Here is a 23,567-nt window from a genome sequence, read left to right on the forward strand (position 1 = left end):
GATGCTACGATGGAGATCAAGGTGTCGCGCCGGTGACGATGGTGATCATGACGGTGCTTCGGAGATGGAGATCACAAGCACAAGATAATGATGGCCATATCATATCACTTATATTGATTGCATGTGATGTTTATCTTTTTATGCATCTTATCTTGCTTTGATTGACGGTAGCATTATAAGATGATCTCTCACTAAATTATCAAGAAGTGTTCTCCCTGAGTATGTACCGTTGCAAAAGTTCTTCGTGCTGAGACACCACGTGATGATCGGGTGTGATAGGCTCTACGTTCAAATACAACGGGTGCAAAACAGTTGCGCACGCAGAATACTCAGGTTAAACTTGACGAGCCTAGCATATGCAGATATGGCCTCGGAACACGGAGACCGAAAGGTCGAGCGTGAATCATATAGTAGATATGATCAACATAATGATGTTCACCGATGAAACTACTCCATCTCACGTGATGATCGGACATGGTTTAGTTGATTTGGATCACGTGATCACTTAGAGGATTAGAGGGATGTCTATCTAAGTGGGAGTTCTTTAGTAATATGATTAAATTGAACTTAAATTTATCATGAACTTAGTCCTGGTAGTATTTTGCAAATCATGTTGTAGATCAATAGCTCGCGTTGTTGCTTCCCTGTGTTTATTTTGATATGTTCCTAGAGAAAATTGTGTTGAAAAATGTTAGTAGCAATGTTGCGGATTTGATCCGTGATCTGAGGTTAAATCCTCATTGCTGCACAGAAGAATTATGTCCTTAATGCACCGCTAGGTGACAGACCTATTGCAGGAGCAGATGCAGAAGTTATGAACGTCTGGCTAGCTCAATATGATGACTACTTGATAGTTTAGTGCACCATGCTTAACGGCTTAGAATCGGGACTTCAAAGACGTTTTGAACGTCATGGACCATATGAGATGTTCCAAGAATTGAAGTTAATATTTCAAGCAAATACCCGAGTTGAGAGATATGAAGTCTCCAACAAGTTCTATAGCTAAAAGATGGACGAGAATCGCTCAACTAGTGAGCATGTGCTCAGATTGTCTGGGTACTTCAATCGCTTGAATTCAGTGGGAGTTAATCTTCCAGATAAGATAGTGATTGACAGAATTCTCTAGTCACCATCACCAAGTTAGTAGAACTTCGTGATGAACTATAGTATGCAAGGGATGATGAAAATGATTCCCGAGCTCTTCGTGATGTTGAAATCAACGAAGGTAGAAATCAAGAAAGAGCATCAAGTGTTGATGGTTGACAAGATCACTAGTTTCAAGAAAAGGGCAAAGGGAAAGAAAGGGGAACTTCAAGTAGATTGACAAGCAAGTTGTCACTCCCACGAAGAAGCCCAAAGCTGAACCAAAGCCTGAAACTGAGTGCTTACACTGCAAAGGAAATGGTCACTGGAAGCGGAACTACCCTAAATATTTGGTGGATAAGAAGGATGGCAAAGTGAAAAAGGGTATATTTGATATACAGGTGTTTGATGTGTGCTTTACTAGTGTTTATAGCAACCCCTCGGTATTTGGTACTGGTTCAGTTGCTAAGAGTAGTAACTCGAAACGGGAGTTGCAGAATAAACAGAAACTAGTTAAGGGTGAAGTGATGATGTGTGCTGAAAGTAGTTTCAAGATTGATATGATCATCATCGCACACTCCCTATTCTTTCGGGATTAATGTTGAACCTAAATAAATGTTATTTGGTGTTTGCGTTGAGCATGAATATGATTTGATCATGTTTATTGCAATACGGTTATTCATTTAAGTAAGAGAATAAACTGTTGTTCTATTTACATGAATAAAACCTTATATGGTTACACACCCAATGAAAATGGTTCATTGGATCTCGATCGTAGTGATACACATATTCATAATATTGATGCCAAAAGATGCAAAGTTAATAATGATAGTGCAACTTATTTGTGGCACTGCCGTTTGGGTCATATCGGTGTAAAGCGCATGAAGAAACTCCATAAAGATGGATTTTCGGAATCACTTGGTTATGAATCATTTGATGCTTGCGAACCGTGCCTTTTGGGCAAGATGACTAAAACTCCGTTCTTCGGAACAATGGAACGAGTTACTGACTTGTTGGAAATAATACATACCGATGTATGCGATCCAATGAGTGCTGTTGCTCGTGGCAAGCACCGTTGTTTTCTGACCTTCACAAGATGATTTGAGCAGATATGGGTATATCTACTTGATGAAACATAAGTCTGAAATAGTTGAAAGGTTCAAAGAATTTCAGAGTGAAGTGGAAAAATCATCGTAACAAGAAAATAAAGTTTCTGCGATCTGATCGCGGAGACAAATATTTGAGTTACGAGTTTGGTCTTCAATTAAAACAATGTGGAATAGTTTCACAGCTCACGCCACCTGGAACACCACATCGTTATGGTGTGTCCGAACGTCGTAACCGCACTTTATTTGATATGGTGCGATCTATGATATCTCTTTACCACTATCGTTTTGGGGTTATGCATTAGAGACAGCTGCATTCACGTTTTAAAATAGGGCACCATCTAAATCCGTTGAGACGACACTGTATGAACTATGGTTTAGCAGTAAACCTAACCTGTTGTTTCTTAAAGTTTGGGGCTGCGATGCTTATGTGAAAAAAGGTTTCATCCTGATAAGCTCGAACCCAAATCGGAGAAGTGCGTCTTCATACCCAAAGGAAATTGTTGGGTACACCTTCTATCACAGATCCGAAGGCAAGACATTCGTTGCTAAAATGGATCCTTTCCAGAGAAGGAGTTTCTCTCGAAAGAAGTGAGTGGGAGGAGAGTAGAACTTGATGAGGTAATTATACCTTCTCCCTTATTGGAAAGTAGTTCATCACAGAAATCAGTTCCAGTGATTCCTACACCAATAAGTGAGGAAGTTAATGATGATGATCATCAAACTTCAGATCAAGTTACTACCAAACCTCGTAGGTCTTCCAGAGTAAGATCCGCACCAGAGTGGTACGATAATCATGTTCTGGAAGTTATGTTACTAGACCATGATGAACCTACGAACTATGAGGAAGCAATGATGAGCCCAGATTCCATGAAATGGCTTGAGGCCATGAAATCTAAGATATGATCCATGTATGAGAACAAAGTGTAGACTTTGATTGACTTGCCCGATGATCGGTGAGTCATTAAGAATAAATGGATCTTCAAGAGGAAGACGGACGTTGATAGTAGTGTTACTATCTACAAAGCTAGACTTGTCGAAAAAGGTTTTTGACAAAGTTCAAGGTGTTGAATACGATGAGATTTTCTTACTCGTATCGATGCTTAAAAGTCTGTCCGAATCATGTTAGCAATTGCCGCATTTTATGATTATGAAATTTGGCAGATGGATGTCAAAACTGCATTCCTGAATGGATTTTTGGAAGAAGAGTTGTATATGATGCAACCGGAAGGTTTTGTCGATCCAAAGGGAGCTAACAAAGTGTGCAAGCTCCAGCGATCCATTTATGGACTGGTGCAAGAATCTCGGAGTTGGAATATACGCTTTGATAAGTTGATCAAAGCATATAGTTATTGTACAGACTTACAGTGAAGCCTGTATTTACAAGAAAGTGAGTGGAAGCACTACAACATTTCTGATAAGTATATGTGAATGACATATTGTTGATCGGAAATAATGTAGAATTATTCTGCAAAGCATGAAAGGATACTTGAATAAAAGTTTTTCAAAGAAAGACCTTGGTGAAGCTGCTTACACATTGAGCATCAAGATCTATATAGATAGATGAAGACGCTTGATAAGATTTTTTCAATGAATACATACCTTGATAAATTTTTTGAAATAGTTCAAAATGGAACAGTCAAAGAAGGAGTTCTTGCCTGTGTTGCAAGGTGTTAAGTTGAGTAAGACTCAAAGCCCGACCACGGCAGAAAATAGAAAGAGAATGAAAGTCATTCCCTATGCCTCAGTCATAGGTTCTATAAAGTATGCCATGCTGTATACCAGATCTATTGTATGCCATACCACTGAGTTTGGCAAGGGAGTACAATAGTGATCTAGGAGTAGATCACTGGAGAGCGGTCAAAATTGTCCTTAGTGGAATAAGGATATGTTTCTCGATTATGGAAAAAGGTTCGTCGTAAAAAGGTTACGCCGATGCAAGTTTGACACTAATCTAGATGACTCTAAGTCTTGATCTAGATACATATTGAAAGTGGGAGCAATTAGCTAGAGTAGCTCCGTGCAGAGCATTGTAGACATAGAATTCGCAAAATACTTACGGATCTATATATGACATACCCGTTGACTAAGATTCTCTCACAAGCAAAACATGATCACACCTTAGTACTCCTTGGGTGTTAATCACATAGCGATGTGAACTAGATTACTGAATCTAGTAAACCCTTCGGGTGTTAATCACATGGTGATGTGAACTATTGCTGTTAAATCACATGGCGATGTGAACTAGATTATTGACTCTAGTGCAAGTGGGAGACTGAAGGAAATATGCCCTAGAGGCAATAATAAAGTTATTATTTATTTCCTTATATCATGATAAATGTTTATTATTCATGCTAGAATTGTATTAACCGGAAACATAATACATGTGTGAATACATAGACAAACAGAGTGTCACTAGTATGCCTCTACTTGACTAGTTCGTTAATCAAAGATGGTTATGTTTCCTGACCATGAACAATGAGTTGTTATTTGATTAACGAGGTCACATCATTAGTTGAATGATCTGATTGACATGACCCATTCCATTAGCTTAGCACCTGATCGTTTAGTATGTTGCTATTGCTTTCTTCATGACTTATACATGTTCCTATGACTATGAGATTATGCAACTCCCGTTTGCCGGAGGAACACTTTGGGTGCTACCAAACGTCACAACGTAACTGGGTGATTATAAAGGAGCATTACAGGTGTCTCCAAAGGTAGATGTTGGGTTGGCGTATTTCGAGATTAGGATTTGTCACTCCGATTGTCGGAGAGGTATCTCTGGGCCCTCTCGGTAATGCACAACACATAAGCCTTGCAAGCACTGCAACTAATATGTTAGTTGTGAGATGATGTATTACGGAACGAGTAAAGAGACTTGCCGGTAACGAGATTGAACTAGGTATTGGATACCGACGATCAAATCTCGGGCAAGTAACATACCGATGACAAAGGGAACAACGTATGTCGTTATGCGGTCTGACCGATAAAGATCTTCGTAGAATATGTAGGAGCCAATATGGGCATCCAGGTCCCGCTATTGGTTATTGACCGGAAACGTGTCTTGGTCATGTCTACATTGTTCTCGAACCCGTAGGGTCCGCACGCTTAAGGTTTCGATGACAGTTATATTATGAGTTTATGAGTTTTGATGTACCGAAGGAGTTCGGAGTCCCGGATGAGATCGGGGACATGACGAGGAGTCTCGAAATGGTCGAGACGTAAAGATCGATATATTGGACGACTATATTCGGAGTTCGGAAAGGTTCCGAGTGATTCGGGTATTTTTCGGAGTACCGGGGGGTTACGGGAATACGGGGAAGAGTATTGGGCCTTGATGGGCTTTAGTGGGAAGAGGAGAAAAAGGCTGCGCCCCCCCCTCCCCTCTAGTCCGAATTGGACTAGGAAAAAGGGGGCCGGCCACCTCTCCTTCTCCTCCTATTCCTTCTCCCTTCCTCCCCTCTTGGTGGACTCCTACTAGGACTTGGAGTCCTAGTAGGACTCCCTATCCTGGCCGCACCTTTGCCTTGGCCGGCCTCCTCCTCCTCCATCCTTTATATACGGAGGCAGGGGCACCTCTAAACACACAAGTTGACACAAGTTGATCCACGTGATCGATGCCTTAGCCGTGTGCGGTGCCCCCTGCCACCATATTCCTCGATAATACTGTAGCGGAGTTTAGGCGAAGCCCTGCTGCTGTAGTTCATCAAGATCGTCACCACGCCGTCGTGCTGACGAAACTCTTCCCCGACACTTTGCTGGATCGGAGTCCGGGGATCGTCATCGAGCTGAACGTGTGCTCGAACTCGGAGGTGCCGTAGTTTCGGTGCTTGATCGGTTGGATCGTGAAGACGTACGACTACTTCCTCTACGTCATGTCATCGCTTCCGCAGTCGGTCTGCGTTGGGTACGTAGACAACACTCTCCTCTCGTTGCTATGCATCACATGATCCTGTGTGCGCGTAGGAATTTTTTTTTGAAATTACTACGAAACCCTACAGGTACTGCACACCAACGAAGGCGGGCGAGGGCGTGCGCGTAGCGGGGTGACATGAGGGAAGGTCACGTTTGGGTTGAACCCACCGTGCGCGTCGCCGTTGACGTAGCCGGGCGATGATGAACCCCATGGAGATCCGGCGCCTTGCTGTCCCCAGGGCGCATACTGGGCGTGGCTGACGACGGGTGGATTCATCCCCGCCTGGTCGACCGATGAGGAAGACGCCGCCGCGCGTGCCGCGTTGTCGCGGGCCTTCTTGGCTATGGCCATGTTCCGCCTGTCGGCGGTGACTGCTTCGCGCCGCTGAACTTCCACCCTCCACTCGGCGTTCGACAGGCCCGGTGGCTTCGATGGCGGCGCCCTAGGCTTCCTCTGCTTCGGTTGGGCCACGGCGCCAGTCGCGGTTGCCGCCGCGCGCGGCACGGCGTACTTTTTCGACGGCATGGCGTACTTCTTCGCGGCGAGCGGGAGGGGGTTTGGCGGGAGAAAGGGAGAGAATGGCGGGAGGAAGGCGAGCGAGCGGGAGAGATGCGAGGGAAAAGCGTCAAGAAACGGCGGGAAAAGGCCCTCGGGTCGCCTCCAGGGTGGGCCCACGCGCCTTTTTCGCTTGTGCCGGCTCCCCAAGCGCCCCCCAGGGCGCCGGGTTCGGCCTGGGTCCGCCGGCACCAGTTTTGGTCCGAGCCGGCGAAAAACGGGTTTCTGGGGGCGCGACTGGGGCCTTTTTTTGGCGTCGGCGCGGCAAAATCGCCTGGTGAGGGCCTGTTGGGGGCGCGGCTGGAGATGCCCTGAGACGTAGGTTCTATGCGTCCATGCATGCATGGATAAGTAGGTCGTTATGTGGCGGAGCACGTTGATTATCAGCGATGAGCGGTGACAGTGTCCCTAGTTCTTTCATGATTTGTTTTATGTTAAGAAGATTCTCTGACCCACGAATGGTAAAATCGATATATACTCTACCATAAGTGCTACTAGATAGATTCCTTAACCAAGTCCTGGGTATTATCCTTACACTCATGTATGCAACTGTACTACAATGTTAGAGCATCTATAGGCAGAAACCTCAAACCATCCCTTATACGCCTGCGGACGTGCCCGGTCAGTGACTGGACAGGAGAGAGAAGAAAAAACGCGACCCAACCGAACCCCTTGTATCGTTCCTATATATGCCCGGGCTGTCTGTGAACCCTCATATACATCTCAAATATGGGGAGGATATGAGGGCTCGTGGACGCACCTGGGCATTCCGCAATGTAGGACGCGGCCCCACCCCGACCATCTTTCTCTTTCTTTATTCTTTTTATTTCTCTCTTTTCATCTCCAACAATCATGTGCAAGTGTCCGGACATATGAGAAAAAATTGAGTATGGCTGCGCAGGCGGATAAATAGGGGCTCAAACGGACACGCCCGGTCACTGACCGGCCGCGTCCGCGGGCGTTTAAGGGTTCATATTTGCTATGTCTGGCTGTAGTGCTCTTAGCATTCTTGCACCGTAGTTCCCTTTCAGAGTACGGAGTACATAGCACCAAAATCACTGAGACGTTCCTCTTTGGTTCTGAATCGAGTAAAATGCATAAAACCATCACAATCATGTTCGTAAATGCAGAAAACCATCACAATCGTGTCCGTAAATGCAGTAAACTACCATTTTATAAATTATAACAAAACGCACAACATGTAGCTCTTGACAGTGAAAAAAAAACACTGACCAAAATTTGAATCTCGTTTTGACGTGGCAAATCATACACGTGACAAAGGGATATACAACGCTGACAAACATCTTCTTCGGTTTGGATCACCATTACGGCCTCCTCTGATGTGTGTGGTGGTTGGTGGGGTGATTATTGTGTAGGCTTTAGAGCGATAGACGATGCATCGGGTCTTCGTTTTATCCTGGAGGAGCTCACCCTTGGTCATATAGGCGTGCAGTGGTTGGGTCCAGTCTTGGGTGTGGATCACCAATACTGTCATTGACCCATCGACCGGAGTTGGTTTCTCGGGAAGTTGCGTCTGCAGCGGCTGACGAGAGGTCACGTCGATCAGTGCCGCCCTCTGTCCGGTCACATCGTGCAGCATCAATGTCGGCTGCTCCGTGCTCTGGGCCAGCATGAATGCGGAGCGTGCATCAAAAGAAAAGCGCGGGAGAGGCGGCAGGGGGGGTGGTGGGGGGAGGGGGGGGCCATGGCGGTCAGAAGAGGGGTGGGAGTAGTGGGAGAAAATACGTCCGGACCGCACCGCGGACCGATACAGGCGCGTTGGATGGTTTCCGCGATTCGGACAGCGCGATCCAAACGAATGCGGAAGGTTTGCAGGTCGATGTTAGAGATTCCCTTACAAAGGCTCTAATATTTGATTATGGGGTCATATATGCGTTTACGTAGTGAAAGATCATGAACGACAATTAAACTAGATGACCCTACTAATAGGAGTGCTACGGCCAACAACGACCTACTGTAGTTACCTAAGCCACTGCGGGATGCATGCATGCGTGCGCGCACAGAGAGAAGCTAGCGAGCGGCCGAGCATGCATGCAGCGATGCAGCCGGTCAGCGATTAGCAAATCTTAGTCAGGGACCAAACGCTAAGATGTATGGCGTTTCCTCCAAACGTCAAGGAGCATGGCGTTTGGCTTTGTCACGTCAACACCAACTAAGCTCATGCAGGCTAGGTCCAGACGCCATGGACCATGGCGTCTTTCGTGTAAGCCAAACGTCAAGGATGTTGGCGTGACCAAAAAAGGTCAGATTCGAACTTTTTTAACAAACGAGGTCAATTCTGAAATTTGTTAGCACAAAAGTTAAAGCAGAAATTTTGTCCGAATTGACATGGTTGCACAACTTGGTCATCTGTACGTACTAGTACATACCTGGATGATGCCCCAGCCTGATCAAGCAAGTCAGCGGCAACAGTAGTTTGAAGTTCTTTTCGGGCGTGCATGGAAAGAGAGTGGGCTCTTCGCTGAGATGTCAGTTCTTTTCGGGCCATTCTGCAGAATCTCGGTCTGGAGAAGCTGAAGCTGAAAAGAACTCTCCGTTCAACTGCTTAACCCAGAATTCGCCAGAATGCCTTTGAGAGCCGGAATCTCCACCGAGCCCGAGCCCCAACTCGCATTATCATCTCTGCCCGCTCGTGTTCACCCCTCTCTGTTAGGTTTCCCCCCATCCCACCCAAGGGCGCCGCCGGCTGTCTCCACCCACCCCTCGCCGCCAGCTGTCTGCTCCGACTCCCCCCGCCCCTGGACGCTGGACATCCAGTCCTCCACGTCCCTGGCCACCAGACCCTGCCTCGCCCGACCCCGACTCGTCCTGCGCCCGACTCTGCCCCGCCCTCGCCGCCAGACGCCGCCGGTGAGCTCATCTCCCTGTCTCCTCTCTGCTCCTCATCTCTCCATCCATGTGCACATCAGCCAGTTCCTCTTCGAGCCATCACATTGCACGCCGTACTCTAGCAGCTAAATTAGTACAGTACGTCCATGGGCCATTCATTCATTAACCTGGCCTAGCGCGTGGCATAGTACAGCACTATTGTGGTTTTAGCGTGGAATAGTGCAGTACATCCGTGTGCTCTAGTGCTGATGGAGATGATGGATCAAGGTCAATGCCGCTGCTAGTGGCAATTTGTTGATAAACCTGCTAGTTTCAGTTTGTTGGTAAATCTGCTAGTGTCAATTTGTTACAAATAATGTGCACCTTTGCTCGTATCGTTTCATTTAACGTGTAGTTGTGCTATTTGGTTGCAGGTGCATCCTCAAGCTGCTAAGTTTCGGTTTGCTGCAATGGCAGAGGAGGAGAAAATGACAGAGGAGTTTGATGTTGGTTGTGTCACAAATGAGCATGCAAGGGTTCCAACTCCCACATATCAAGGTGGCCCGGCTCAAGTCGATTCGGAAGGTGATTCTGGCTCTGAATGTGAGCACGTCCAAGTTACACATCTCCCGAATCGTGTAAAGAGCAGGAAGAAGAGGGCATGTCCTTATTCGCGTATGGTGGCAAGTGAGATTGCTAAAAACATTTTTGAGGCAAGGGAAAAGAGTGACAAATCAATGTGCAAAAGAGATTGTGGATCCAACAAGACAGGAGATTCACGACATGATGGCCATGGTGATTGCAGACGGAGCCAAACCTGGGAGTGATGAGCATTTCTATGCTTCACATCTTTTGTTGGAAAAGAAGAATCGTGATGTTTTTACCTCGTTTAAGGGTCACAAACCTAGTGAGAGGCTTGCACGGATAAGGAGGATGTGGGAGCTCAACAGTAAGTAGAATCTCTATGCTTTAAATGCTTTGAACCAAACTATTTGCTTTCAACTTGTACCGTTATGAACTACTCCCTCCGTCCCAAAATAAGTGACTCAAAAGTGACTCAACTTTATACTAAAGCTAGTACAAAGTTGAGTCATTTTTGAGTCACTTATTTTGGGACGGAGGGAGTATGTTATTTGATTCGAACATCTCTTTGTTGCTCGTATTCAAGGCAAACCGGTTTGAAACAACTATGTGTTGGCAGTTCAACATACAACTTTAGTGCAGGGGATTATAGATATTGTAGCGCACAACCCGTACAACAATCTTAGACTACAATCTCCGAAAAGAACTACATGGTTGATTCTGCACAAAGCTGGTTCTGTGGGCAATTTTTCATAATCTAACTTTGGAGAATATGGAGGGTTCACACAACACTCCAGATTAGCAAGGGGGAGAAGGGTGGTTGAGTGGTTGAGTGGACCAACATGTCGTTTATAGTGTCAGCCAGAATTTTAGGCTGCTAGATCTTCATCCAACGTTTGGGATCGCGTAGCAAATGTTCTTCTTCAACCTCTATTTTCTTCCTCCCCGCGTGGTTTTCCCTCTCCCATGTTGTCCCCCAGCCCCATCCGCCGACTTATGCCCATGCGTGCTGCCTTGCCCTCCCCACACGGTCGTGCTTCCCCGCGGCCCAAGGCCATCCCTCTCAGGGCTCCCCCTGACCTCCTGTTTCAGCGTTGACAACCCCCACACCTGCCAACCTGCTTCCTCCCCTCAAGACGCCACAGCTTACTACCGCACACGAACGTCGTCTCCGTCCCCCGCGAGGTCCTGGTTCGGCCTCGCGGGGGTTGACACTGGTCGCTGTGCTCCTCATGGCCCCAATCTTCTGCCTCGGTGGAATCAACTAGCTCTTGTGAAATTTGCAGTTACCTGATGTTTAGCAAACCCATTAATTATAAGATTGGATACGTTGGCCATGGTGGTGCTTTCAATGGGGATACCATGACATCTCAACAGCATCTTGTCCATGCTATCGGGGTGCCATGAAAGCACAAGCCATGGGAGACATATAATTCGAATCATAGGTTAGACCAGGTAGTGATGGTCATGCACAGAGATGAGTGTTAGAAATACTACTTTAAGATTATTGTAATAGGATCATTTGCCTAGCATTAAATCACCCACATATGATTAACAGAGAGGTTCGTGAGATCTTACAGGCTTTCTCGTTGCAGGCACAACATAGCCCATGAACTCCAGTGGCGAGGATGAGCAACAACAGTGGCGCCGCAGTGATGTAGTCGTGGAGAGGCAGCAACTCATCCAGGAGCTTCGCCGGTGGCAGCAGGAAGCCGCCGACACAGCCTTGCGGCGGCCAGAGGTGGAAACGGCCTTCTGATCCCCTTAGCTCCCCTTTTTTAGGATCGGTAGTTGAGGTCATGGTAAAACTTACTTGTACGTGATGGATCACACATACAGGAGAGGAAGTACCTCTCTTTTATACGTGGGGCTAGGGAACAGGGACCGAAACCAATAGGTTGTTTGCACCCCGGATCACAGTGCGTGCGTGAGAGTGGTATGGTGGGCCACACCCCAACTTTTCTCTCGATTGTTAGACGAGATCAATTCCAACAATGAGTACCCATGAAGTGAAAGGTTCTCACGTCAGTTCCTTTCCTCGAAACTGGAAGGAAGCACTCCTCATCTAATAAAACAAGAACATCAATAAAGGAGGATCATATGAATTCACTTGATATCACAGTTGGCGCAAGATGCCTCCCTAACTTGCTAATCGTTCTGATTTCCTGTGGTGGAGCTCCTAGTCAAGGTTCGTGTTATCCGGCGATCTCTTGGCTTGCATTGACCCAATATCTCGCCCCTTCTATCGGAGCATGCAGTCATGCTATGACACTCATTGATTGCGGATTCTCCTGTATCACGTTGTGGGGATCGAAACAGACGGGTGCTCTCGGTAGCTCACAAAGTATTGGTATTGTGATACCCACGGATGACACCCCACATCTACTTGTGCCTCTTGTGGTGGTGGTGCCATAGATTGCTGGCTGGGATGAGCCTCGTCATGGGCACCCAACTTTATCATCTTTCTTTCCCCCTTGTTACTTGTATGTTTTTTGCCCGATTCTTTTACAAAAGAAGTCAACTTTTTCCAGTTTTCGATCTGGTTTCCCTTATAAAATGAATCAGTCTCTTGGCATAAATGCCCAATTTGAGTAATATATTCGGGTTGGGGAACTCCTCCCTCCCCTGATTTCTCAAAAAAGTTCGCTTGATATTGAAATTATCAACATACAATGATGAGACTGGTCAACAAAATAATACCATCAAGTTCAAAGAATATATTTGGTTGAAGAAGAACCGGAACAACATACAAATCAGCACTAAGTCTTAGCGCGACTTGCATTTGCTGCCACATGAACGAACATAAACACTCCATGAGATAGACCATACAAAGAAGGAGATTTGCCTTAGCCACCATTCGCATCAAATTTGTAAAGTAGTTTGGTTATTTGCAGTGTTTTAGCCTTTAATCACCACCGATGGGTACATGCGTGCAACTTTTTGCAGAGTTCATGCTCCACCCACCTGACCTCCCATTCCTTTTCAATTCATCTCCAAATTAGAATCTAGTATATCTTTTGAACTGGAAGTCTAAACCATGATTCGTTTGCATATTCATGTTTGTTGCAACGAGTACCTTCGAACAAGACCAATTTCGAAAATTTTGAGAACCTTTAAACTTTTACCAAATTTCAAATATTAAAACTTGATAGTTGCAATATCAAGTTTTTACTAAGTTTCACTAACTTTTACCAAGTTTTATTCGCTTTTAGGGTTTAGGGTTTGGGGCTTAGGGCTTTGGGCTTGGGCTTTGGGTTTAGGGGCTTAGAGCTTAGGGTTTAGGGTTTTAGTTTTACATTTCGAAACATGGTTGATTTATCGTCATTCCTATAACGTTGGCACAAGTGTGTTATCCCTTTTGAAGGCGTTTGCCGCAAGATGGCGACTTAGTTGCATGTGTCTTTTTGTTAGATCTTGTGTCTTTGTTGGCCTTTATGCACTTTGTTATAAGGTATTTTGGTCTCGTTGCCTTGCTTTTATTTAATAAGATAATGGCCGTGTGCATACTATGATGCGAAGGTCAGTTGGTATAACCTTCCCTTCAGAAGGGAAAAAAATCATGTTATTTTTTCTTTGATATACAATTACACTGGATTTCATAGAAACTTTTTCATCCGTTGTAATTCTCTGAAGGGAAAAAATGCTTTCTTTGTACTACATAATCAAATATCGAAGATGATGTGACACTCTAATCCTGCATCCCCGAATCATGCAAATCAAATAGACCCTGATTGATGTACACATTAGTAGTACATGATAGCTCTGAATGCATGGGCCCAAATGGCTAAGCAATCTTATTGCAACCAATGGTGTAGGTAGTGGCTATGCATCTCATAGCGAGCTGCCATTGGTGCAAGCAGGGTCTGGAGCCATCAAGAAGTCCAGCATGATCTTGTTGAACCGAGCCGGGTCCTCGAGCTGTGGAGCATGGCCCGTTTTCTTGATGATCTCCACTCTGGCTTTCCCATCCAAAGAGCTGAAACCAAAGCGGAAAGATCAGTACGTGACCAATATCTCAACGGAGACCGCCTGATCATAGAGGAAATTAAGCACTCCTATAGTACACGCGGTAAAAAATGGTCCGTGTAGTAAATGATTTACACATTTATACGAGTACCTCTGGATTCCAGAGGCCTTTTCGACGGGGAACAACTGATCATGCTCTCCCCAGACAATCAACACTTCCTGCATATACAACGTCCCAAAAAGGTTAGGTGAGACAGAGTGTCTCAGTAAATGCGGTATTAGGTGAACATACACACACGAAAATACCTGAGACAATGGTGTGACTTGGAACTTGTCGGTGCCGACGGTGATCCCCTTGAAAAGATGGGTGAGCTGCTCCCTGTTGTCCATGAACAGTTTCTGACAGGAGGCAACAAGATCATCTGGTTCAGTGATGTTCCTGTTCCTTATCTCAGGCCAACTCCACCACACGAGCCTATTCTGTCCGCTCCCGTCCGTTTGAGGTAAAAGGGACAAATGAGACGGCCCAACGCGCGACGGCCCGGACCCATCTTGTCCGTTTTGTGTCCGGCCGACCCATTTCGAGCGCAAACTTGCGCCAGTTTTGGGTCGCGGCGGATACCAAACGGACGCGCGCCTCGTCCGCGTCGGGGTCGCGTGGCAGGCGGCCACCTACCTCCCACCCGCCCACATCAATGCGCACGGGCGGGCGGCCCCACCTGTCATCCGCACGTCGAAGGGTCGCCGTCCTTCTTTAAGTGGAAACCGTGGACCGATCGTCGTCCACACTGCCCCAGGCCACCCCGCGGCCTCCTCGAAACCCGACAGCCCCAGGCCCAAACCCTAGCCAAGAACTCGCCGGCCGGCCGCCCGCAGCCATGGGGCTCTGGAACTACGGCCGCAAGGCTAGCTCCTCGTCGGGGCGTCGCCGCGGCTCGGTGAAGAAGGAGGAGCCGGCCTCGCCATCGCCACCACGCCGGGCCCCCTCGCCACCCGCGTTCTCCATCGCCCCCGCGTCCGCCGGCGAGCGCGACCGGCACTACATCCGCGCGTCGGTGTGCCGCCGTTATTGGAAGACGAGGACGCCGATCCCCTGGAGCGACGCCCACCTCCCCAACAACTGACACCTGTCAGCCGACCGCGTGCCGATCTCGCCGGTCCCGGCGACCGGCTGTGCGCGCCGCGAGGAGATCGAGCGCCGCCGCCGCCTCCTTCCGGACGACCTCTACTACGACCCCAGGTACGCCCCCGACTCACCATTGTGGGACACTTGGTTCCGCGATGAGCACGACACGCGGCGGACGTCCTTCTTCGCCGGCACGTCGACGGGGCCACGACGGCCACGCCCAGAGCACTGAGCGGCTGCTCCCCAGGAGCGCGGGCGTAGGCTGGTGCGTGGCCTCACGCCCACGCCTTCGCCGTCGCCATCTCCATCGCCACCATCACCTCCTCGCATGACGGCGGAGGAGGAGGCCCGTCTCGTGCAGCGTGTCATGAAGGACTCCATGAACACGCACGACGAGCGGCAATGGGACGGCTTGGAGGAGGCCATGGCACTCTCTGCCGCCGGCGACGTGGCCTTCCCGGAGCTGCAGATGGCGGCCTTGACGGAGGAGAGGAGGGAGGACGCGATGGAGGAGGAGTCGTCGGCCGCGTTCCAGCAGCTGATGGGCCAGGGGTGGGCCTGGTCCTGCACTGCTCCGGAGATGGCCGTCGGTGTGGGCGTGAACTGGCGCGCCACTCCGCCGCGGTCACCAGAGCGGGAGGCGTCGCCACGGGAGGAGGTGGTGCAGGCACCTCCCTCCGTCCAGCCCGCCCCCTTCTACCACGCACCGCCGGCCCACCTGTGGACGCCGCCGGACTACGTCGACCTCGTCAGTGACGACGACGACACCGGCGGCCACTGAAGACGTCCACGGCGACGGTATCGACGGGCACGGGCAGGAGCGCGCCGACGGCGACTGTTTTTTATGTTTAATTATTAATGTGACGAAACTGGGCCGTTTTGTGGCCATGGACCCCCCCCCACACACACACACAACTAAGTTTTATCTTTATTAAACTGCGTTTATTTATTTTTTTAGTTATTTTATTTATGTTTTCTTTTTTTATTGCTTTTCTGAGACGGACGTGATTTGGGGTGCGGCCGCGCGGTGGGCGCATGCACGACCCAACGGACACAGCCGGACACGGGCGAACCCATCGGCGCCCCAAAGGGACAAAATCCGGCCAATCCGGACGTCCGTTTGGGGTCGTGCGGTGGAGTTGGCCTCGTGTCCCCGAAGGGTACTACTCTTGGTTACATCTACCGGCTCTACTGCCATCTTTCGGGGGGCAAGCCTCCTTTTCCAAAAAAAAAAAATCTACCGGCTCTACTGCCATCTTTTAAGACCGAAAACACAGCTGAAAAATATAGGTGAAGTGGTGAAGTCCAAGGATTCCGTATTTTTCGAGGGAAGGGAGAAGGCAAGAGCACGAACGCTGTTGCATCGGCGTTACTGCAGTGCGCTTGCGTTGTCTGTTTCGATCGGACGTATAAATGCTTACGAAATCTGGCAACAAGGAAGTAAATGTTCACATTACCACTAGTAGATTTGATTGTTAGGCGGGCAGGAGGTGTCGCCTAGGCCTAGTACAGCGTTGTGCTTGGAAGTTCTGGTGTCAGTTGAAGCCTCACAAGTCACAACACAATGTTCTTCTGGTTTCCAAGTTGAAGCGTGCTTCTGGTTTCCCAGGTTTTGCTTTTGTCCCGGCAAGATGTGAAACATAAAATTAAAAAAAAAAAACGATGCACTGCTGACTGCCGCATCTATACTAGTAGTTTTTTTTTCGTGATGGCACCTATAGTGTGTGCGGCAGGATGATAGGCTGACCTTGTTGACTGGCTTTTGCTTGCAAATAACATTCGAGACTTTCACTAAAAAGAAAGTCACAAGTGGCATCTGTACACGCACGCACCTGGATGAAGTCCCGGAGGACGAAGTCCGGCGTCATCATGGCCGGCGGGGGGCGGTACACGGCCATCTCCATCAGCCTCCTCATGGCGGCGGGCTCGGCCGGCAGGAGCAGCTCGTGCGCGCCGCTCCACCCTTCGCCGGCCCTCTTCAGGAACGCGCGGTCGTCGGCCGCCGTCTTGAGCAGGTCGGAGCTCGCGATCACCACGGGGCCCACCCTCCGGGGCCCCGCCGCGCGCGCCAGCCAGTAGGCCACGAACCCGCCGTAGCTCGTGCCCGCCACGGCCACCCGCTTGCCCTTCAGCCCCTCCACCGAGTCCAGCAGCGCCGCGAGCGCCGCGGCCTGCGTGGCCTCGGACGGCGGCGGCGCCGAGGGCGAGTCCCAGGAGCTGCCGCCGAAGCCGAGCAGGTCCGGGACGATGACGTGGAACTGGCGGGACAGCGGCCCCACCTGGCAGCGCCACTGCCAGGTGGCCCGAGGGCCGAAGCCGTGAATGAGCAGCAGTGGCGGCAGCCGCGGCTCCCCCGCCGGCGCCCAGTAGTGCATGGTGCAGGTGCCCGACGAGCCGCCGTCGGGGTAGGGGAGCGTGACCGAGTGGGGGCGGAGGCCGGCGGCGAGGAACTCGCGCCGGGCGAAGTAGTCGATGAGCGGCACGACGCTGAGGCTGGCCCCCATGGTGGCTCTAAGCGCCCCTGGCCGATCAGGCAGAGCAGCAGCACGGCCGCTGATGCCGCGTCAAGTTCTTGGTGTGCAGCTGTGCATGGAAAGAGAGTGAGAACGCCACTGATGTATAGCGATGTGCTGGTGGAGCTTAGCTTAAAGGTAGGGGTTCGTTCTGGTGGGAGAAACGGAGGGTTCACAGCATCCCGGGATTGCAAGGGAAGAAGGCCGGTGGTTGAGTGGACCTTGATTATACCATCCGAATAGTCGGCTATGGTGGCGCTTTCAATTGGGCCTCGATGACATCTCAGCACTCAGCAGCATCTACACTCGCCAAACCGCCATGCTGTGTGATAGAGGACTATGTCCCTGTTAAACAGATACAAGTTGAGCTAGATTAGGCAATGATATGCAGACGAGAAATGTAGCCGTCAAGTGGAAGATTCCGGATTCGTTTCTTTGGACCGGAAGGAAGCACTGCACTGCACTCGGCAAAAGAAGAAGAAGAAGAACAATAAAAGGTTGTTTGCGTTCGCGTGCAATACAAACTGTGAAGTTATGTATGCATCAAGTGGGCAGATTGCAACAAAATAACCCCAAAATCAGCATCAAAGTATATTTGGTGTAGGCAAGAACCACCCAACGATTAAGAAGATGCGGCCTGAAGCTTGACGCGACGTGCACTTGCAGCCACGGGAAAGAACAGAAAACAGTCTGTGAGGCAGGCCAGCAGGCAACCACACAGAAACAAAACAACTTTACGTAGTAGTACTCTTGTTCCAGCTAGGACATTGCTTTCTAGAAGAACTCCTCTATGGCATGGCGTGGCGTAGACGCACTCATGAACAAGCTTGCAAAGTCGCTGTTGCATGCAAACCCACCCAAATTCTAGCCCATCATCAATATTCATTTCAAAAGTGTTTAAGAAACGTTTACTATGCTTATGACCAGTGAAGTGAACACCCTCTAAAATGCAGTAGAAACACGGTGAAGCAGTAAACACACGGCGTAAAACGTGTAAACTCGCACTTGTTAACGAAAATATACAACAAAGTTCAGAGCCACCATTCCACCCCATTTTGAATGGCCGGAGGCATTCAGATCACACCCTATCTCTCTCCTTCTTTTTTTCAATATTTTGAGCAGACATTTAGACCATAGTAGCTCTTCCTCTTTTTTACACATTACATTACATGATTATACATACCTAAAAGGATTACAATGTAGTGCACCATTTGGGCCTCTGGGATAACTCTGTGTATGTTTTCCAGAGAGTACCGATGCTCTGAGCAGGCTTCAGTTTCAGGTTGTGCCGAATTCTGGCTCATCCCGTTCATCTAGGAAGAACGACTTGATGAAACTGTTGACCTTGTCGGCCCCCTCCAACTGCAACGCGTGCCCTGCGTCCTTGATGATCTCTAGCCTGGATTTCTTGCCTAGATGCCTGCACTCGCCAACAGAAAACACATACCGATTCTTATACATCTTGTTGAAATGAAAAGCAATGTCGTCAGTATATAGAATTCATGGAACACTGTCCTGTTCTTTTTACCTGTGCAGTTTGTAGCCAAGATCGACGGGGAACACCTGGTCCTTGTCTCCCCACAGAACCAGCGTTTTCTGCAGAGCACAAATCGAACCACACATGTTATTTCTCAGAAAAAAAACATCCAAAGGAAAGTGATGATGGATCAATGTTGCTTGGAATGTGCGGCTGGCTGACCTGAGTGAGAGCCGGGAGGGGGTCGATGCCGGCTCCGCTCCTGAGTAGTTCTTGCAGCAGCTCTGTTCTCTCCTTTCTCTGGTCCACGAACATCAGCTGCAGCAAACACAGGGCATACACTTCAGAAATGGTGTAAAGTTCACCAAATTAATATACATGATGATGTGTTCTTTTTTTATGGCGGGGACATGATGCTCTGTTATTAGTTACCTCTTTCTACATTTCCATGCAAAGTTGGAGTCTGTACTGAAATTTACGAGCATGCTTTAAGAGAACTGAACTAAGAACATTTCTGAAGTCTGCTCACCGACTTGTTTACGAGCACGTATCTTATGCATGGGCAACCAAATAGGCAAAAAATCTGATGTCGCAGGGTAATTAAGAAGAGAGGGAGGAGTTTGATGACCCTAGAAAGAAACGATGCTAGGGACATGTATCTAGGCAAAAACAAAATTTACAGTCTACGGCTAGCTAATTAAATGAAGGAAGCCCCATGCAAAATTATTGGCATATGACTTGATCGGACAGTGGCCAATGGAAAATGATGTTAGCATCCCAAGCTAGCGCCAGAAGACTGAATTTGAGCGCTTGGGCCAGGCAAACATCCATGCCTAGTGCTTCAGCCAGGCTAATGACCATAAAATGCTCCACGCCAGGCTTATTCAGGGCATCAACCAAACAACCTCCAGGCTAGGGAAGGTCCAGGCCATACAAATCTTTGCCAGGCTTCCAACCAAACAATCCCTCTTATCTTTGAGGCTTAATTGGTTAGTTAAATGTACGACGTCTATATCAAAATCATGATTCCTTAAAAATGTCAATCAATTTTTAAAAATCATGATTCAAAAAGATTAATTCCCAAAAATGTCCTTGGCTTTGAAAAAATGTTCAGGAATCTTTAAAAAATCAAGAAATAAAAAATATTCATGAAGCTCAAAAGGTGTTCGTGGATTTAAAATTGTTCATGAATTTTTAAAAATTAATGAGTAATAAAATGTTCAGCATATATTCGAAAATTGTTCCATATGTGTTAAAAAAGTTCAACGTATAATTAAAAAAAATAACGTCCATTTAAAAAATCATGAATAAACTATTATACTTAGAAAAAATGATTGTAAAAAGCTAAACAGGCTTCCGAAAACCTCTTTTTTTAGTGGTAAACCTTGTTTATTAATCAAGTACAAGGTTTACACACAATTAGGTCATGGGGTACTTCACTAACGCGAGTACCAACTTGGCTACTCCCTCCGTCTCGGTTTATAGGGCGTGCACGTAGTTCTAGGTCATCCATTTGACTAACTAAATAGTATGAGTTATATGTCAAGTATAAACTTCTTTTTAGCAACGTAGTTCTTGGCAAGTATAAAAGTTGCTAAAAAGAGCCACACAACGTAGTTCTTGGTCAAGTATAAACTTATTAATCAAGTATAAACTTCTTTTTAGCAACTTTTGATATTGCCAAGTATTGGCAGTGCCAAATGTTGGTATCAAACCAATTAGCCTCCTAATCCCCAAGTACAACAGGATCAATGTGGCATTTTCCTTTTTTTTGGGAGAATCGTAATCAAGTCGGGGATACATTATTGGCGGCACTGTCAGCCACGCCCGGCGACCGACCCACATCGTTGGGGCATTTTCCTAGCGCAGATTTGATCTGCGGCGGTGGACGGTAGCGGTGTCCGCTAGCGTTTTGGATTTGGACGGATCGATCAGCCACACAACGGTGCCACTGGCGACGTACGGCACGTGGGCCACGTACGCACGCACGGACCCAGCCGGGTGAGACCCAACAAGGAAACCGACGAGGTCGACACGTCCGTCCAGATCTACCACTGTAGTATACTGAGTACTTCCCCTGGCTTCCGGAGTGCTCCCAGCGTACTGATTGAGTGATCGACTAGTTACTGTTGTTTACAATCCGCAGGCTTAACTTGAGCTCCGTCTCTACGATCAAAAAAAAAAAAAAAACTTGAGCTCCGTCTACGTCTTGGCAGTTGGCACACGTGACCGGCTTAAGTGCAGCAACAGAGGTGGTACCTGCTGCTTGGTCTAGCACTTGCGTGTACGGCTGAAACGTGCACGCGCGCGCTCGCTCCATACGCTAATGCATGCTTGCAAGCTGCAAATGATGTTGCCTGCTGCGTGCGCCATGCATGGATCGGCCGGACCCCAAGCGCTGCGCTGGCGTGGCGATCCTAGCTAGGCAAAACCAAGCGCGCGCGCGACACGCAACCAAACCACGTGACTTATAATACTCCAGTTAGCTACTGGCATCGTCAGAGACAAGTTAACCGTCGTGGTAAGTTTGTGACACGTCTGACGTCGATCGCCTCTCAAAAGAGAATAATGGTTTGTGACACGTCGAGGAAAAGACAATATAGACACACCGTAACTTTTATCAAAGTTACAAAAAAGGTTGGGCAAACACGTACTGTAGCATGTACTGACCTGGATGAAATCGTGGAGCACGAAGTCCGGCAGCCAGGGCGGGGGGCGGTGCATGGACCGGTGCACGAGCCGGCGCAGCCCGGCCGCGCTGTCCGGCAGCAGCGCGTCCTCCACGGCCATCTCCTCCCGCGCCGCCAGCTCGCCCATCTCCTGCACCGTGGCCGCGACGCCGCTGGTCATGATGACGACCCTGGCCACGCTGTCCCGGGCCTCCACGGCCGCCAGCCGCTACGCCACGAAGCCCCCGTAGCTGATCCCGGCCACGTCGTACCGGCCCACGCCGAGGAGCCGCATGGCGTCCGCGGCGCAGCGGGCCTGGAAGGCCACGGAGCGGAGCGGCGAGGCGGAGCGGGAGTGGGAGCCGAAGAAGACCAGGTCGGGCACGTAGAGGTGGAAGCTGCGGGAGAGCGCGGCGAGGTTGCGCGCCCACGTCCACTTGGCGTCGCCGCCGAAGCCGTGGAGGAGGAGCAGCGGCGGCTTGGCGGACGGCGAGGCGGGGCACCAGACGCGGAGCGTGGTGGCGTGCGGGCCGGGCAGGCGGAGGGTGACCGGGCGGATGCGGAGGCGCGCGAGGAGGTGGAGCGTGAGCGCGGCGTCGCGGAAGGCGGCGAGGCGGAGGCGGAGGAGCAGCCGGAGGAGGAGCAGCGAGAGGGAGAGGAGCGCGAAGAGGGACGAGGTGGCCGCCGGGTGCTGCTTCGCGGCGGCGAGCGCGGCGGCGCCGGCCGCCGCCGCCGGTCCGGCGCGAGCTTGCATGACGACGACGCGGGAGCGGGCTGGCTGGGTGGGCAGGCTGTAGCGCACAGCTTCTTTCTCGGCGCGGCCCCGATGGATCCGGAGGAGTCGCGACGTGTCTCGCGTGAAGTTCTGCGTACCGTTTTTATATATGCGGCTCTTGCTCTTTCTGGTTGTATACTAGTGCTACTGCTCGTGCTGAGCTCGAGTCGGATACGGGTTCAAAATCAAGCAGCGCGGCGTGACCCGTGGTATAGCAAGAAACTCAAAGCTGCCTAGAGCTTAGCTCTAAGGGCGTGTTTGCTTACATTGCAAATCCAGTCTTGGCCCGGCGAGGCTGGCTCTGTCAAGCCGGTTTGAGGAGATGCAGGCCAAAAAATTCCAGATGCACATAGTTTGGTTGCCTGCATGTCCCTAGTTGCATAAGACAACCATTTTCAATCCGGCATTTGGTTGCCCGCATTGCATTAGGCACACATATGACATGGCATTTGGTTGCAACCTGCATAAGGTATTGTCACCACTTTTTAACTAGTGGTGAGTTTATCGCACAAAATCTGAACATGTAGCGCCAGATACTTAAACAAATGACAGTCCATCCTAACTACTATCAAATGACAGTTCAAATTATTACGAGCCATTGGCTAAATAGGGGATAGTTCATCGGTGTTGCTGCTACCAGATCTTCCTCTTCCTCTTCTTCTGCTTCTGCTTCTGCTGGTGCTTCTGCTATTGTTGCTTCTTCTTCTTCTTCTTCTTCTTCTTCTTCTTCTTCTTCTTCTTCTATCTTCTTCAAATCCTGCACTGACCTCTGTTAAGCCACATCGCCTCTGCCCACTTCAACCTTTTGTTCTTCCAAGCGTCATTGTCAAATGCCTTCAGACCATGGTCGGAGCTAACAACGCAGTCAGGCTTGACCTCTTCCTCCTCAGGCACGTGTTCACCAAAGCCCCACTAGAGGATCCAGTTATGCAGAATGCAACAAGCAAGAACTAGCTTAACCTGAGTG

The 23,567-nt window shown here is 49.0% G+C and overlaps 1 protein-coding gene, 1 long non-coding RNA gene and 1 pseudogene across 2 annotated transcripts; 1 reads left to right on the plus strand and 2 right to left on the minus strand.

The window, feature by feature from the left end:
* The first annotated feature begins 9,497 nt into the window (after positions 1–9,497).
* LOC119293949 lies at positions 9,498–12,013 on the plus strand. Its single transcript, XR_005143265.1, has 3 exons — positions 9,498–9,534; positions 9,927–10,441; positions 11,670–12,013. It is a non-coding gene; the product is annotated as an uncharacterized LOC119293949 (long non-coding RNA).
* Positions 12,014–13,604: 1,591 nt separating this feature from the next.
* Positions 13,605–17,670, minus strand: LOC119291630 (2-hydroxymuconate semialdehyde hydrolase-like). The gene is made up of 4 exons (XM_037570424.1): positions 16,999–17,670; positions 14,347–14,439; positions 14,192–14,259; positions 13,605–14,050 (listed from the first exon to the last, which is right to left on the minus strand). Exons 1-4 carry the CDS (start codon positions 17,668–17,670, stop codon positions 13,906–13,908), a joined length of 978 nt encoding a protein of 325 aa, XP_037426321.1. The 3' UTR covers positions 13,605–13,905.
* Positions 17,671–18,666: 996 nt separating this feature from the next.
* On the minus strand, positions 18,667–22,658 carry LOC119291631 (annotated as a pseudogene).
* Positions 22,659–23,567: the final 909 nt, after the last annotated feature.

The sequence above is a fragment of the Triticum dicoccoides genome, chromosome 4B, assembly GCF_002162155.2.
Source record: "Triticum dicoccoides isolate Atlit2015 ecotype Zavitan chromosome 4B, WEW_v2.0, whole genome shotgun sequence".
Lineage (NCBI taxonomy): Eukaryota > Viridiplantae > Streptophyta > Magnoliopsida > Poales > Poaceae > Triticum > Triticum dicoccoides.